Below are 17,314 nucleotides of genomic sequence, written 5' to 3'. Positions count from 1 at the left end.
AAAATTCAAAAACATACAACAGCAGGTATTCGCTGGTGGTCACCCACCCAACTACTAATCTGCCGATCTGAGGCTTGTGTATGGCAGAGCGGACGGGATGCCCAATTCTCCTCAGTCTGTGGTCGTATGTGACAGAAGTGCTTCGAACTGGGTTTATATCGCGATCATACAGCTTAGCATTTAAGGCACGACACAGAGATCGCGCACGACAACATAAAAACGAGAGCAATCGACTTACTTAAAACCTTCCTATGAAACGACCGCCCCGGCGTCCTCGAAAACTCAATCGTCAAAGAATCCACGACCGCTGTAGCAGTTAGCAACCAGCTCTCCCAGACCCCGAAGCAAAACAAGCGACATCAACATACCGATATCCTTCCTCCTCTCCCGATCCCTTGATATATCCAAGCTCTTCGTATCAATAAAAGCCCCACAATACGGAAACGCCCTCGTCCCGACCAATCTCGCGACCTTCTGATTATTAACCGTCGCCTCGAAATTAACGAGCGTTTTGGCAGGATTGACCTGCACGCCGTATGCGGGGACGCCATCGTGCATTTTCTGGAGGAACAGTCGAGCTTGTGTGTGCGATGTGGTGATGAGGAGGAAATCGTCGATGAGACGGAGGAGGAGACTGTCGTTTTCATTGAGGAAACCGAGATGTTGGGCTTCGAGGTCGGCGTAGAAGTAGTTGCATAGGAGGGATGAGAGGACGGAACCTTGTGGGATTCCTTCTTTCTGGCGGTAGAATTTCTTGCCGATTTTGACCATGTTACGAGTTACGTGTTCGGAGAGGAGATCGAGAAGGTCGTCTGCGCTGCGATATTGGTTTATTATGTTGTCAACGAAGATGGTGTTTTTCTTTCCGACTGCTAGATTGTTTTTGAGGGTATCTTCGAATGTCATAGGATCCTTCGCTCCACGCGCGAGAGCTGCCCATTTTCGCATTGGTTTGGCTTTTCGTTTGCCGGGAAGGTCTTCACGGTAGTTTTCTCCGGGTTTGATTTCTACGTGTTTGGATATACGATATGCTGGCTTCGAGGAGAGGGATGACATTAATTCGATGACTGATGCTTGTGGAATCGTGTCGAAGGCAGCTTTGACATCGACCTTTACAAAGTATAATGGTTTTGACGAGTTCGAGATCTTCGTTTGAAACGCCTTGAGCCTTGTGTACAAATCACCAACAGAAAACAATGTGGCTCCAAATCGGGTAGGGTCAAGGGACTAGAAATATTAGTCGAAGCCTATGTCCTTGATAAAGAGCTTACCTTTTCGTATGTGAACGCATTATAAACTGGCGCCAGAATTGTGTTGATACTGCTACCAAGAAGTTTTGATCCTGGCTTTACAGGTCGTCTTTTTAAATTCACAATTGGCCGAACTCCAGTCTCTTTCGGTAGCAATCGAACTTGGCTAAACCCTAATTTTCTAGAATTCAAAAGTTTCCGTGCCTTTTCCAGCTCGACTTCTTCAAACATGGTGATCTTCAGCGTCGCGATTGCTGGCTCCACGAGTGATCGCCAAACATCATGGCGATAATAAAACATACGGTATTTATGAACATTAGATTCGGTAACATGAAAATTCGCTCGTATCAATGGGATAAGCAGAGAGTCGAAAAAGTAGTATAAGAACTCAAGAAAAATCTCCAGTTTCTTCTTGGTGTCAGATTTTGATGATTTATTGTTTACGCAATTCGGTGATTGCAACCACTCTATGCTCGAGATCTGAAAGATTTCCATCAGCATAAAAGTTAGGAACTGGGAGCAGTCATACCTGGATGCCTTGAGCTACTTCATGGAGTGATAAACTCTCGAATCTTCTCAATTCGATAAAACGGTGCACGTTTCGAAGAAATATCTTCTCGTTGCTTTTTTGCGTCTCTCCAGCTCCCCAAAAGCGTCTCGGAATCAATGTCGAAAGTACGGAACGGCAAAAGGCAGAAACCATGGACGAAGGGGTTGCATGGCTCATCATGGACGGTGCTTTGCTTGTGTCCTCCTTGCTATTGTCCATTGACCTGGACTTTTTAAGTGGACTTCTTGTCGAAGCAATTGTGTTTTGTGTCCTGAGTAAAGTAGAAGAGTCTTTAGCGACATGGTCGAGCGTTGGAGGGAGCGGAAACCTGGGGGTTGAAGATATAACCTATCAAGTTAGCAGACTTAACAACTAGATATCCAAGGACATACCGGGCAATAGTACTCCAACAACTTCTTATACGCACACCTTTGGTGCTGAATCTGCAGCTTCTGTACTAGACCTACGGCCATTCCCCGAAGTCGCTTTGGAATTTTTCTTTGCCTTTCCTGCGGGTACTTCTCATTGATTTCATCTTCACGAAGTGTATAATCCTTGAATGGCTGTACCGTTTGACGGTGATCAACTTTGCCTGTAAAAGCATTGTGCAGTCCAAATTGCCTTGGGAATAGATACATCATGATATGGATTGTGCTAGGATCTGTCTGCGTGGGAGGCGGGGCTGAACGTTGCTCTTTTAATTGATGATTTGAGGCAACTTGGCACCGATTAAGTACATCTGTTTTTAACAAAAAAACATGTCAACGTGTATTCTGATATCTACCTTGATGAAACTCACGTATATGCCTAAAACCAAATCTCACGCCTCCTTGCGCGTTCAGAGATGCCCTCGCATATAGCATGCGGCTTCGAACGAAGTTTATGTTTGATGGACTGTGTTCTACAGCCGAAGCAGGTCTTGATACAGCCTCCAGGGGAGATCCAGCTTTCCCACCAGTGCTCTCTGGCAAAGTCTGCAGGTCATTTAGAGGTAGGCCTAAGAGAGTCAGCTTGATGTTTCAATGCTAATTCCGTGCAAACTTACCACTCAACTGATGATAAGTCTCACATCCGTTAGTAACCTCTACAAACAGGCCGCAATCCAGTAGTAAGTCTAGCATCATTTTCTCGCCCTCATTCCCCATGAGAAGAAGCACTTGCGGCCATGGATCCGATTTGATAGTAGAGACGTGGTTATTGGGAGCATTTTCCGCTCGGTTCATCATCCGCGAGTTCGCATCCCTTTGATAACCTTGACATAATAGATGTTGCACTCGTCCACTGATTGTATTTCCCCTCGAGAATAAAAGCCATATAGCAAAATCTACAATCTGCCCAAATATTAGTGGATAATTAAGACAAAAGTTCTTCACAACTAAACCCACGTCAGACTGTGAGAATTTCCCAATCGAGTTCAAGTCAATCAGTGTCGATATAGAATCATCAACTCTTTGAGAGAATGCCGCCCAATGCCTCCATCGATCCTCCCTTTTCGCATCTTTAGATTTAGTTGCGCCTACCAACGTCCGATCGAGGAATGTAGATAGACTCGAGTTGGCACATGCCTCACTATCCTTGACGGTCCCAACGTACAAGACCTTTTTTCTCCTGATCTTTGATGTGGTTGGCAGCCTGGAAAGAAGATACTCGCGTAATGTCAAGACTTCTGGATAGAATTGGCTAAGTAGAGCCTGCTTAACAACCGAGTCCCTTGAAGCGATAGTCTTTGTTGGGTTAGATATCTTTTGGCGTTTCTCGGAACTCCCAAGACCTAGAGATTTGTTTGGGCGCTTTCTCTTTCTTTTTCCTGCCATACTGTCGATCATGGTAGACTACCTTGTTGTAGATCCCGACGTATTGATCCATCTACTCGTATTCACCACTCAACCTTCCTGTGATACAAAACCACTGACCGCGTCTGATTGCCCATCAGCTGAGCATTTCTTGTGACGTTTTTTTTCCCGTTCTGTTTGTATCATTAGTTTCGCCCTTTTTAATTTCCATGATTTAGAGTTCATGCCCTTGTCGAATAGGTCTTGATGATTGGATGGAATGAAGGACAAACATGCCGTATGGGAAGTTGCTTACTGCAGGTCAGATAAGGTATAATCTCATAGGTCCTCAATGAGGCTTCTGGAAGGTTGGGTACCGGACGGCGTACGCGGGCCAATCGATTTGTGTATGACAGAAAAACTGAGCACAACGCCGCAGCCACGAGAAGTTTACAGAATGTGAATCCGGTGGCACAGGTTCGTGTGGAATGATTATTTGAGTTTTGCTTATTTATCGTGACATTTAACAGCTTGATAGGTTGTCAACACCTAATGTGGTAGATTCAATTCAATATGCTCAACTTACCCCTTGCTGAATGCTCCAGATCAACAACGCGGTCTCAAACAACGTTGTTGCTAATTCAGGAGAGTACCGTAGGTAAAGTTGCCGAGCTAGTGGAATTGGGTGGTGTAAAACCGGGCTAAGACGTGCTTAATCAAGAGCTAAAAGTTGCGGCCACGAGAGAGTGGAGTCGCGTTGATGGGAATTCGCGATGTTCAGAGGTTGATGTGTTTTGCCATGTTGATCGTGTGTGGTCGCCGTAGAACTAAGGTTAGTTGTTGCCAAGATCTAGACCTAGCTCTTTCGGTTTAGCGGGGGACGTTTAGATAGCATCAAGAATACATATAACGAGTAGCTATAGGTACTTCGATGTAGGCTCGTGGGAGTCTCAGAGAAAGAAGCTGATGTAAACATATACAGCTTTGACGGGATTCGTAATAAATGCAAAACAATTGAGGCCTGCCGCTTTTGCTTATGAGAAATAATCTCCTCGACTGCATCCAAAGTGTACACAACACCACGAATAGCAAGGCTACTTGCGCATCACCGTTTCGCGCAGCGAAGTCAGACCAGATATTCTACATCTCATCTCATAATTTAATACTGAGTTTATGCTTTCACGGTGCATTGCTTGTCTCCATTCTTCTGCCGCACGCTCCCCCATCTGCAAATTACGGCACTGAACACTAAACTTTTAACGTATCCAAGGCACGACTTGTCAGGGAAACGGCCTGCAGTCTTGCAGTAGGAGCAAACGCGGACAAACGGTCGACAGCAGACGCACCGGACCAGTCTGACCTGACTGCGCAGACCCGACCAGAGACCGCCGGGCACCCAGAATTTATGCTTTTTCTGCGTCTGATAACTTGATCTCGACTGCGGTTCTGCTTGGTCAGTCTGGATCGCTATCCATCCTTGGTTTAACGAATCCCGTCTTGGTTGAATTTCGCCTTGGAAGCACGACAACCACAGCCATCGCCTCTCCTCTCTCTCCCCGTCCTCGACTCCTCGTACACTTCAAACATCGAGTCGCCAATCACGTTTCGCGGCCACTCAGATGCTTCCACGACCCTCTGACGAGTTGCATGGATCATTCGTTGTAGCACAACCACCGACGTCGATTTGGGTGAAGCTGGCTGCGCTGCCTACCTAGTTCGACCTACGAAAGACTCGTCGCTCACCAAACGGACCACCACCGCGACGGCGTATTACATTGCACAACCAACTTGACCTCTACGGCACTGGCGCCGCACCCACCAGAGAGCTCTCCCCCCCGATGTCCTCGCACGATGGAAGGCGGAATCAACGAAGACCAGAATTTCTATTCTAGGCGCCTCATTCACTCTGCCACCGAATACCCCGACCCCCAGATCCACAACCACAACCTCAACCTTCACCAACATTCTCACCACCCGCAACCCTTACACCCGCATCATTACGAACCTCCTCCGCTACCCGATTTCGAGTCGAGATCCACGCCGCAACCGCAGCTGCCCCCAAAGCTACCCTTTCTCACCACCGCGAACCTCCAAGCCGTCGCCGCGAATGGATTTTCGAACCACGGCGTAATTGATGGAGGAGACCCGGCCGAATTCTACAGAGAATATCGAGGAGTGCATCAGTCGGCGAACGGATACACAGACAACGCAAACGGAATGGCAGCGATGGCGTCTGAGTCTCGGCCAGGGCCGTCCTCGTTGAGGTCGAATGGGAATGGCACAACACCAAAACATCCGTCAATACCAGGAAGAACTGGCAAAGCTGGCTATCGTTCAGCCTCTTCACCTCTAGACGACAGAGCAGGTTTGAGTTCTGCGAGATCCTCGCCGGCTCTCAATGGACTTCCCAGAGGTCAACAGCCGAGCGTCAAGGATCTGCTGAAACGATTTGACTCAAATAACGAGCAGTCCAGTTCCGTGGTTCGCAAACCGCCAGGTCGTATAGCTCCGAGGCAGAAGACACCGGAAAGTAGAGGATATCAGCGAGAGCAACCTGGGTATATGGCTCGCACCGCGAACCACAGTCTGCAACATACAGCAAGTTCGGCGTCACGGGCGGGATTATCTACACGAGAAAATGGCACAGGCAGAAGATCTCCAGAAAAGTTGAGAGCCACACAACGAACGAGATTCGCGACCGAAGACCAGCATTCGAATAATACACTCTCGAGTGCGACCCGCGTCTCCCGTCCGCGGCACTCGGTTTCTGGACCACAACCCTCAAAGTCGATGACAAACCTTTCACCCACATCGCCTACCGCGAATCCTCCATCTTTACCTCAAACACCAGCGAGACGGCCACTTTTTGGTGAAGTTCTACCCATTGGACCACAACCGGATCATATTGGCTACGGGATCCCTCACTCCGCCACGCGACGAACCTCAGATTCAGGGCTGCATCCAAGTTGGGGTGGCCACCAACGCAGTCGTTCTGCTGTTGATACCTCTCCCTCTTCGCCTACCGCATGGTACCTTGAAGTTAAACCAAAATCAGACGATGTTGATCCTCAAAAATTCCCGCGCTCCTCACCTGGTCACAATCGCAACCACAGCGATTTTGCGGACACGAAGGTCAATACTATGAATGGTGTCAGCCCTCAATTCCAACCCCCGCCTGTTAAAACACCACCATCGCATGGTTCGTCCAACTCAAGCAAGCCGGCAATTTCGAGAATCCCAGTATCTAGCAAGCGTCTGAGTAATTCTTCCGAGTCTTCAAGTCCGATATCACGAGCATCGTCTCCATTCACGACAAAGACGTTTTCCAATGGAAAGACTCGAAAAACCCCATCCAGGCCATATAGTGCTGCTTCTCGCGTGACTCCACCTGGAAGCCGCGCGATGACCCCGACTCAGAAAACTCCTCGTGCCGGTGGTAGGGGGAGGAAGCTAGAACAAGCTACCAACAGCAGTCTAAATGCCTATATCTCGGCTGCACCATCGAAAGCGTCCCCACCCTTACGCAGCTCCCGTCCGAGGCAACCTGTGTCGTCCGCATCGCCCGAAAAACAACAACATGGAACAGCAAGACCTGCCTCGCAACAGGCTCGCAGCGGCATGAAACTTACACGAAATGGCGGCTCCGAAGACCCGAAACCTCGAAAGGTACCGGGTACAGGACCTGTGGACTACGCAGCTCGTAGAGCGACCATCCAGCGGGCATATACCAAGTCGATTTATGAAAGCGAACAGAAGGAGATCTGCGCAGCGAATATGCGGCGGTTGAGTGAGCGGCAAGCAAGAAATTCGATGGTACAGGCAAACAAGGAGGAGAGTACAGCAGAGACCAGGCCGGAAACGCCTCCAATATCTTATACCAACGATATGCGATCTGACGCCGAATTGAGCCCTCCACCATTACAAATTACCACTTCATTCACAAACCCTCCTGCTATACCTGCGAGTACGGCTTTTATGGAAGACTCACCGACTCTGGGTATGCCGGGAACCTTTGTGGATGAGGAGCCTGCATCTGCAATCTCCTGCGCTACGGGGATCACTGAGATAGACAACGAACCGCAAACGGAGGAAGCTCGTCTGAATCGTATGATTTCCGTGCGTACCAACGGCCACACGAGGCAAACAAGTAACTTGAGTAACCTGTCGGCTCAGATGACTTTTGGTGAAGATCACTTGAGTCCCGAACAGGCCATGTATGGTTTCAATCAGGAGCACCAAGGGTCCATAGATATCATGCTTGCTACTACCCCAGTTGACGATCCATCTCGCAGTTCCACCGTTGGCGAGAACGAACCCCAAGCAGTGTCGAATGGCGAAGCAACGGGTGAGAATCATGGTCAACATGTCCTCAGTTCGTCGTTTTATACGGAGAGCCCAAATCAGGAATCTCCACCAGATATATCAAGGCCTTCGACGGCGTTTGGGTCTCATGAAGAGATGAACAGGGAGAAAAGTAATGGTTTTCCAGTCTCCTATGATAGGTCCAATCATTCAGCAATAACTTCGTATCAAGACGGCCAACAGTTCAACTTTGAGCCAGATTACGCTGTGTCGCCTGATACTCCCAATGACCGACAACTGCAGCTTCCAAATCTTCGAACTGCGCTAGACCCTCCATCAGTTGCAGTCAGTGAAGCTGAGAATGATTATCTCAACACCCCGGTTACGGATATGGATGATGAAGGGTCTGTAGGTCTGTCTGCATCCAGAAGACAATCAACGTATGATCCGTACGATGCCAATCCAGATGCGCCGATGCAGGTTGATCGTAGAAGCCGACAATCACAATGGACAGATTACTCGGTGAATTCTAGAGGGGATTCTCGACCCAGAGACTCGTCTACTGCAGGCTCGGAAAGGAGAAGCACGTTGGCAAGGGAATACTCGCGCCCTCCTTCCCCAACGCCTCCAGTTCCGCCGAAACCAGCGGGTTACAGTCCACTGCCATCACCAAATCCATCGGCTTATTCACCTCGAATCCCAAGTCCAAGCCACCAGCGGCTTCCTCCACTATCGACTGGCGACGGATTTTTGACGAGTTTTGCCGAAGATCATCGGTTAAGTGCGACTTCAGGTCCTTTGTGGCCAGACTATTCACCTCCACTGCCTCCTGTCCCTCGTGATTCGATTGATCAAGCCCCAGTCGCCCCCACCCGGACGCCGCCACTACCTCTTACTCAAGATAACAAAAGGCCGCCATCTAGCTATCAATCTAGCCATGATCCTAATCAGATTCCCGAGTCCCGACGTGGCAGCGATGATGTTTACTCATCTCGACCTTCTGTATCCACACCCCGATCTAGCACTCAGATATCATTCGAAGATGCAGTCGCTGCAGCCCAACTGGCTAGTCGGCAGGCGGTGGAGCCACAAACAGCAGAGGAGAAAGAAGCCGCAGAAGTCTTGAGAAAGCGGTTATTCAAAAGAAAAATGGGCATCACCGAGCTGATTGATACCGAGTCTATGTATCTCAAAGACATGAATGTTGTTACAGAAATCTATCAGGGAACCGCGGAAGCTTGCCCTAAGCTCGACTCTAGCGATATCAAGACGATATTCCGAAACTCGCACGAAATTGTGACATTCACTACCACTTTGCTTGATGATATGAAGGCGGGAGCGGCTGCTGTATATTCTCCCAGGACAACGAAAAGATCGAGGGAAAGCAGGTCAACTACCGCAACCGGTATTTCCGGTCAAGCAGGCTCGGCTGGCGACCGATTTTCTACGGCCGGAACCTTGAACGAAGAGCACCTGACAGACGAACAAAAAGACCAAAAGACATTTATCGGCGCAAGTTTCGGCCGGCATCTGAAACGTATGCAAAACGTCTATACTGACTTTTTGAAGAATGGAGATGCCGCTAATGCCAGGTTGGAAACTCTGCAAACCGATCCATCGGTCAAAGTTTGGTTAAGCGAGTGTGATATTGTTGCAAAAGACTTGACGAATGCGTGGAACATTGACGCATTGATGGTCAAACCCTTTCAGCGAATTACACGATATGAGTTGATCTTCAAGGGCATCATTGACTCTACCGATGCCAATCACCCTGATTATCTAGCTCTGCAAACTACATATCATGAGCTCCGGGCGTTAACTTCAAACATCGACAGTATGAAAGACCGTATTTCAACCGTTCATAAGGCCGTTGCAGGTCGCAAACGAAAGGAATCAGATGTTCGATCCGGTCTGGCCAAGGCATTTGGTAGGACAAAGGAAAGAGCTACAGAAAAAATTCCAAATGGTCGTATTCCCGATGATGCGAACTACCTCAAGCTTGACCGAAAGTATGTTCACGAGTATCTGCAGCTCCAGGTTGTTCTTCGCGATGTCGAGGACTACAATGCTAAAGCTAAGGTCTGGGTGGAAGACCAGCTAAAATTGTACTCGGCAATGGAGCTTCACATGCGAGTAACAGCGAGTTCGTTCCCCGAAATAGAGAGCAAATGGGTGCGGTTCAACATGTCAATGAGGGATATGGGGACCGTAGTCGTCGGTGAACATGTCAGTTTCAGAGACTGGTTACGTTTCTTTACTAACAATTATACAGACTAATAACGTACAAGAACAAGTCATCAAGCCCTTTGAGACACTCATTCACCTTTACGGCCCTCCTGGATTAGCAATCAAGCAACGAGCAAAGCGACGAATCGATTTCGAGAAGCTCAGCGGTGTTGCCAAACCAAACGATAAAGACGCGGAGAAAATTAAACAGTACAACCACCTGAACCAGACCTTGAAAGAGGAGTTGCCTTTGTTGTTCAAAAAGAGTGAAACAATAAGCATGATAGCTCTATCCCGATTCATCATGATCCAGAGTGAATGGTTTGATATTTGGCAGAAAAAGGTCAAGATGGTGCTAGAAGAGAGCCAGATTCCAAAGGATATCAACGATATTGTCGATGCGTTCAAGCGTGACTACAAATACCAAGAGGCTCGGCCTCAGGAGCTAGGAATCATCAACGGCAACTTTAACGGCTTAGAAAAAGTTGGTAGTGCTGCTAAATCAGACACGGATAGTAGGAAACCACGTCCATCAAATCTTTCCAGTCGATCTCGTGGGCTTTCGATCAACAGTGAGCGGACACCAAGTCTTCCAACGCCAGATTTCGCCAAGCGACTCAGTGGCCAGTTCGTTATGTCACCAATACATCCACCGTCCGTAAACGTACCTTCGCTGTCGTATTCAACGCCTTATGCCACACCGCAGCCGACAATGCATTCTCGTCAAGGATCTGGATCACCAGCTACTCCGGATTATATGATTCAGCCCCGTCCTTCAGCCGCTAGCCTTGCGCGACCCAATACCGGTAGGAGTTTTGCATCAGACAGCGGTATGCCGCGAGGTGGAAGCGACTATAATACACCGGCTCGACGCGAATCTGGATCTACGCACAACTCTGCGTACCATGCTGATGGGCCTCCGACATCAAATCGGCCTTACTCGGGTATCTTCCGCTCTGCGATGCCATTACCTGATGGTCCTGAAGATAGTATGAGATCTTCGAGGGCTTCTTCTCGCGACCGTAACGTTCCGGGTGGTTACAAAGTTCTATATCTCGCGGCAAGCTTGTTTGAGTTCCAGATCAGTGCTACAAAGTCTGAAGCTGGATATCCCTATTTGACGTATTCAGCTGGAGAGGTATGTCTTAAATCTCTCTTGCATTAACCCCGGCTAACTTTTCTAGATCTTTGACGTGATTGGCGAAAAAGGCGAGCTCTGGCTTGCCAAAAATCAAGACGACCCTAGCGATCGAGTCGGTTGGATTTGGAGCAAACACTTTGCACGACTTGCCACCGACTGAAGCAAAACATTTCTTGTGTGTAACGGCGTTTTTTGAGAGAGAGCCAGTAGATGGTTTCTCGCTGGAGTTGGTAAATTCATGTCGAAAAGGAAATTATGGCCGGCTGGGATCGGGATACCAAATACAAATGGATGCAGATCATTGGCGTTTTTATTAAGGGTGGATGGATCACTTTACATCTCATTGTTGTTATTCCCAAGCGTCTAAGGGGTGCATGGAGGGAGCGATCTTTTCTAAACTTTTGGGGCGATTCTCAGCGAAAAGAGCAAATTTTGCAGTTTATTTTTCGTCAATTCTTGATGGATGGCTGGGTTTTTATACCATGGAGGGAAGCATGATTGGTAGTGCTGTTGTCATTTTTGAGGACTTCCTGTGGAAGTTATTTTTGTGGAGATATTTGATGCTCTTTCTTGTTGGACCGGGGTTGTCGATCGACTTGGACGAATATTCATTCCCTCGTGGTGAGACAAAAGGATAGATTCCTGATAACCTGGTCTGAGAGAGGGGATGTCATCACCACAACTGGAGTTTGAGTTGACGAATGAATGGATGGGGATGGGTTTTTAGATCTGGGATGGCTGGTTGGTAGGACGGGGTAGGGTAGGGTAAGATGGATGGACGGAGGGGTTTAGATGTATTTATGTGATGAATGAGTGATTGCGGTGTTGAGGAATGAAGGAATTGAGAATTGAATATCCTGTGTTTTTGTGAAGTGATTTGATGATGGTCGTGAGTTTTGATATGGATGGAGCATCGCTTTTTCTTTCTCCCAAGAGCCTCAATCACGACCCCCTATCGTGCATATCACGTTTTCACATCCCTGGTCTTCCGCAACCTACAAGATCCAGCACATCTACCACGTTAAATGAAAGCTGTGATCTCGCCATCCAGCCAAGCAGCGCAGCCTTGGAAGACGATGGCGCCATCCATCTGGCATTACACGAGCCCTATTCTACCTTATTTCCATTACGTTTTTACGCGAGGATGGGACAGCCCTGGCTGAGCCAAGGTAGTGCGTCATTTGCGACTTTTGAAGGTTCCCGTCTTGTGAAAATCGAGGGACGGTTATAGGATTTGTAAATCTCTCTTCTACTCTTCGCCCAAAGATAAATGAATACTCGTTAAACTAACAATATATATATAAGAATATCACGAGCTCACCATGAATCCAGCCCTCAAAATCGGCCCTTGGTGGTTGTTGGAAAATCGGCAATCCTTCTGTATCTCCAGATGAGGGGTCTCGCTAAAAAAGGATCCTTATTGAGTAATGGATTTCTCTGACTGGACGCGACAAGGGCTTTTTTTCGTACCTGACGGGAATCCGCATTTTTTCTCATTTCGCTTTCTCATGTCACACTCTGCTTGGGGTATAGTTACACCCCGGATTCTCGTTTCGCATGGCTTTGGCTGGCTAATGTATGTTGGGTGCTGCGCCGGCTTGGGTTGTGTGATGGAGGGGGAGGGTAGAAAAGGGAGGGTGTCCGCATTCCTGGGGAAGGTTTTGAGATTTGAAAGGTGAATTGAGAAGACTTCTGCTTTTGTTTAAAGAGGAAAGAAAGTCGAGAGAGGAAAGACGAAGGATACTTGTTATTCACGGCCAGGGTCCCCACTATTCCCATCTCCCAAGCAGCTAGATCGAACTATAACGGCGCCGTCGCAAATTCAACTGTCACGACTTTGATTGTTATCTTTCAGCTTTTGCTTGCGCACGTCAGAAATCGACAGAACAGATAGCGAAAAGAAAGGGCGAACAGGACGATAGAAATCATGGCCGCGATCCCACCACATCTGTCTGAGACGAATCGTCGTAGTTCGTCAGAGAATCGAGCCGCGTTGAGTTATGGACGGGGAGGCGCTGGTGAGATATTCCTCACCACCATTCCTCTTCTCTCAGCGTGCGAGTTGTCATGCTGATATACGCGTAGGTAATATAGGAAGCACACCCGTCGAACCCCAACCCGTCTCGGAAAAAGACCTGCAGACGCCGACGATCAAGAGTGATTTCTACACCACGGGACGCGGGGGGAGTGGGAATATGTCGAAGAATGTTGATGCCGAGGCGACGAGACGAGCGCAGGATGTTACTGGGTGTGTCTCCTCTTCCTATCTAATTCACATCCTCTCCTCTCATTCCCCCACCACGATTAAAACAATCTTTACTAATGTACTTTGATATCAAGCAACCCTCGTCGCATCTCCGAAAACAAATCCCACATCGGCCGTGGCGGCTCGGCGAATATCTATAACCCGTCCCCCGAGGACCTCGAGGCTGCGAAGAAGGATAAGATGAAGTGGGAGAGTGCGGTGGCGGATGAGGTGGTGGAGGGACAGAAGAGTGGGGATCAAGAGAGGAGTAAGGGACTGGCGGAGAAGGGGAAGGAGTGGTTGTTTGGGAGGAAGTGAGAGGATAAGGGATGGGGAAGAGGGGCGAGAGAGAGGGAAGGAGATATTGAGGGTAGGCGTTAGCGAGGGTGGATTTCTGATTTCAGGGCAGGATATCGATGAATTTAATATGAACAGCGGAATTTCTTTATTAATAGTATCTCATGGATGAATATATCCTTCAGCGATTTCAATTCCCCCGTCAATCCTATCATCCTTTTAAACACGGCATTGGAAATCTCACATCTTTCACGACTCCACCTTTTTAAGCACAGAAGACGAACATTGCGATCCTTTTCTCGCTACGACGCGGCGGGCGTCACTATACTCAGTCATCAAAACATCTCCATTACCAATTTCATCGTTCGCACAGCGACCGAACGAGGATTTGCAAACCGAAGACCGTCGCCATGTGGAATTCGCTACTTGTTCGAATCAAGGAAAGTTCAATCCATATCATGTCAGTAGCAGAAAGAAAGTCAGAACGCGGAGAGAGGAGATTTTAATACTGGAAGACTCATTATACATCTTCAACACTTTCCCCAATTTCCGTGCTCACGAAGATTGGTAAGTATATTCATGGCTATCTCGTATACAGTATATCTACTCTCCACTTCATATCCTAGTACCTATCTATACCCATTCCAAAAAAAATCCACACTAACTTCTCAATCCCCCCCTCTTACGCACAGTCTCCTTTTCAAAACCTGGCGTAAGCTAAACCACATCTCTCTTAGACCTCTCTTAGACTTTCCAACTTAAATCCCTCTTCAACGACCTCCTCCTCTTCGCAAAAGGTGTTGTGATCCCCGATCCCCACTCGTCTCTAGTCACTCAGACAGCTTCACATAACGGGAATCAAATCCTAGCATTCATGGGTAATAAAAAAAATTTATCTGTTCATCAGGCGCATGGATATGCATAAAGAGTTTAAGGCTTAAGAAAGTAGAGGGATGCGGTAATGGAATAGGAATTAGGAAGTCATGATGTGGAAATTATGGTGAAAGCCCTATTGCTCGAGATGGAAGATAGATGCTCAAGTGTATAATCGTGAGGGTATAGATCTACTGTCTTCTCAGAGCATCAAGTCCGTGGACAACCTACTATCAAACCAAACCACGCAACACCATCACTCTCCTATACCGAAAAAAAAGCTCCGATTCCATTTAAACAGCACGACGATAAATCTAAGCGACTTATCACTAATCCCAACTACCTTTCACTATCCTTCACACGGCCCAAAACATCTGCTAGACCTTCAAAAAGGCTACGTGCTGTCGTGAGGAGTAGGCTGGGTGGAAGGGGAGTTTTAAATGAGAAATTTCACGAGGTAGATGTTTACTTGAGATTTGGTTCCGAGGGGAGGAAGGAAATTAGGTGGAGGTGGAGACGGAATTGTAAAAGTAAATTCGACTTACCTGTCTAGATACGAGTCTACGTATCGACCTTATCTTCTGTAAGGGTGAAACGGCGGGTGTAAGTATATCTATAGGGTGGTTTGATTAACATTCGCACTCCTAGGATCAGCTTCTTATACTCTTTATACCTATATACACCACCCCTAACAACCAAGCCCCCCTAAAAGCACCTCAGAAACCTAAGCTAACTCCACAGGCTCCAGCTCAACCCTCTTCACATCCTTCACATCCACACCCCCTTTCTCCCTCCCATCAACCTCATACGCCCCCCTCCTCTCCCCACCAGCGTCCATCTCCAAAAACGGTCTCCCCTCCCCAACCATCTCCGGCACATCCCTCTGATTATGTAACTCCGGGATCCCTTCCCCCTTTTCGCCCTTCTCCTTCTTCCCACGCATACAGAAGAACCAAAGCAGGAAAGCCACAGCAGCAAGCACGGCGACGCCGCCGACGACGCCCCCGGCTATGGCGCCTACATTCGTTTTCGAGTCGGCGGGAAGAGAGGGGAGAGGTGCGCTTAAGCCCGATGTGGAGGATGGGGTGGGGGTGGATGTAGGTGAGGAGGAAGTTGCGGCTGCGCGGAGAGTGGTGAAAAGTGCTGCGGTGTCTGGGTCGTTCCAGGTTGGGTATTTAGAACTACATACACACGTTAGCCAACAGCACATCCCCAAACACTAATAAAACGTCGACTTACTTCCCAGCATACCACCTCTTCACCACCTCCGGCGTCCCATACACCTCCGCACTACCATTAAACGCCGTGCCCCAAGTCAGGGAACTCGTATCAAAGATCCCCAACCCGTACGTCCAGCTGTCGGCACTCGCGTACGAAGAAGAGGTCGTCGGGTCCCAGCCGCCGTACGTCAGCATCTGGTTGCGCACCACATGACAATTTGCGCCTGCGCGCGCGGGAACCACGACGGGGGTCTTGAACCAGCGGAAGGCGGGGAGGGAGAGGATGTAGACGTTTTGGAGGTCTGTGGCTTCGTTGTTGAAGAAATTGGGGTCGGAGCCGCCTAAAACAAAACTGCTTGTGTTAGAGATGTTGTGTATAGGGAGGAAATGGAGGGGGTTTACATCTCATAACTATCACTGCCCTGCGCGCCCGTCATACAATGATGAACCCGTCCCTTCGGCACATCACCCGTAGCCGTCTGGTTGAAAACCCTTCGATTCGTCATATCCATCACGATAACCTGGCTCATATTCCTCAAACTCCCCGGTCCATTACTCGTGAAACTGCGTCCGCCAACCACCACCGCAACGCCATCCTCCCCTCCAAACCCACCCATATAATGACCCTTCCCATCCACCAACCCGGGCGTCTTCGTCTCATAATAAAACTGGTGATACTCATTCTGCGTGCTATTCACCGTCGTATAGCCCAGCGGCGCAGGCGTGTTATTCGAATCCTGATCATTCACCGTGATACCTCCATACGCCAACCCGGCCGGGGAGCCAGACGCATACGCCGCGCTGTACGGCCACAGCACTGCTTTCCAGAGCTCGTTGTCCGGGCCGCGGGTCTCAGTCCAGTTACCGTCGCCGGTAGCCACGGCGCCGACTTTGAACTGCCAGATGGCGAGCTGGGAGGACGTTTTCGAGGCGCCGTAGGTGTTGCCGCCGAAGACGATGATGGAGCGCCAGTACTGCGACCAGAAGAGACCCGGGGCGCGAAGCGTGTTGTTCCCGCTGATGGCACTTGGTTTGTCGAGTTGGTTTATGACGACGTCGGAGGTTGACCATGATTGGGAGAGGTCGATGGACAGTGTTGGTGCTGGAGGCTGTTAATCCATTATCCTGTGAAACTTGGGGAGAGAATAAGGGATTACTATATTGTATATCCGCATACGACGTCGCGTCTGTATCGTAGAACTCCCCGCCATCGATGTACAACCAGTCATCCACCACCACCGCTTTTGCCAATCAGCATTATGATTCCCTACCAGACGAGAGGGGAACTTACAGCTCATCCATAACGCGCGCTTGAACTTGGACGCGGGCACGCTCCATGGCGTGAGTCCTACCACGGGCAAAACGAACGTTAGACAACGAAGCACCCTCATTTTGAGTGTGAAGATGGCTTACGAGGGAGTCAAATCCGAAAAGAAAA

General features: G+C 48.7%; 4 protein-coding genes across 4 annotated transcripts; 2 read left to right on the top strand and 2 right to left on the bottom strand.

The window, feature by feature from the left end:
• Positions 1 to 282: 282 nt before the first annotated feature.
• On the bottom strand, positions 283 to 3,614 carry GLAREA_04977 (uncharacterized protein; the record flags this gene model as incomplete). Its single annotated transcript, XM_008087354.1, has 7 exons — positions 283 to 1,227; positions 1,272 to 1,730; positions 1,780 to 2,148; positions 2,193 to 2,518; positions 2,600 to 2,797; positions 2,846 to 3,131; positions 3,186 to 3,614. The coding sequence occupies 7 exons, from the start codon at positions 3,612 to 3,614 to the stop codon at positions 283 to 285; spliced, it is 3,012 nt and encodes a 1,003-aa protein (XP_008085545.1).
• A 1,809-nt stretch (positions 3,615 to 5,423) lies between these two features.
• Positions 5,424 to 11,401, top strand: GLAREA_04976 (DBL homology (DH-domain); the record flags this gene model as incomplete). Its single annotated transcript, XM_008087353.1, has 3 exons — positions 5,424 to 10,100; positions 10,147 to 11,238; positions 11,285 to 11,401. The coding sequence occupies 3 exons, from the start codon at positions 5,424 to 5,426 to the stop codon at positions 11,399 to 11,401; spliced, it is 5,886 nt and encodes a 1,961-aa protein (XP_008085544.1).
• Positions 11,402 to 13,168: 1,767 nt separating this feature from the next.
• GLAREA_04975 (uncharacterized protein) lies at positions 13,169 to 13,804 on the top strand (the record flags this gene model as incomplete). Its single annotated transcript, XM_008087352.1, has 3 exons — positions 13,169 to 13,259; positions 13,327 to 13,489; positions 13,582 to 13,804. The coding sequence occupies 3 exons, from the start codon at positions 13,169 to 13,171 to the stop codon at positions 13,802 to 13,804; spliced, it is 477 nt and encodes a 158-aa protein (XP_008085543.1).
• A 1,576-nt stretch (positions 13,805 to 15,380) lies between these two features.
• On the bottom strand, positions 15,381 to 17,267 carry GLAREA_04974 (Kelch motif; the record flags this gene model as incomplete). Its single annotated transcript, XM_008087351.1, has 4 exons — positions 15,381 to 15,837; positions 15,896 to 16,228; positions 16,279 to 16,978; positions 17,168 to 17,267. The coding sequence occupies 4 exons, from the start codon at positions 17,265 to 17,267 to the stop codon at positions 15,381 to 15,383; spliced, it is 1,590 nt and encodes a 529-aa protein (XP_008085542.1).
• Between the last annotated feature and the right edge of the window lie 47 nt (positions 17,268 to 17,314).

This window comes from Glarea lozoyensis, assembly GCF_000409485.1.
Source record: "Glarea lozoyensis ATCC 20868 chromosome Unknown GLAREA5, whole genome shotgun sequence".
NCBI classification, from domain to species: domain Eukaryota; kingdom Fungi; phylum Ascomycota; class Leotiomycetes; order Helotiales; family Helotiaceae; genus Glarea; species Glarea lozoyensis.
This window is presented reverse-complemented; position numbering and strand designations above follow the sequence as displayed.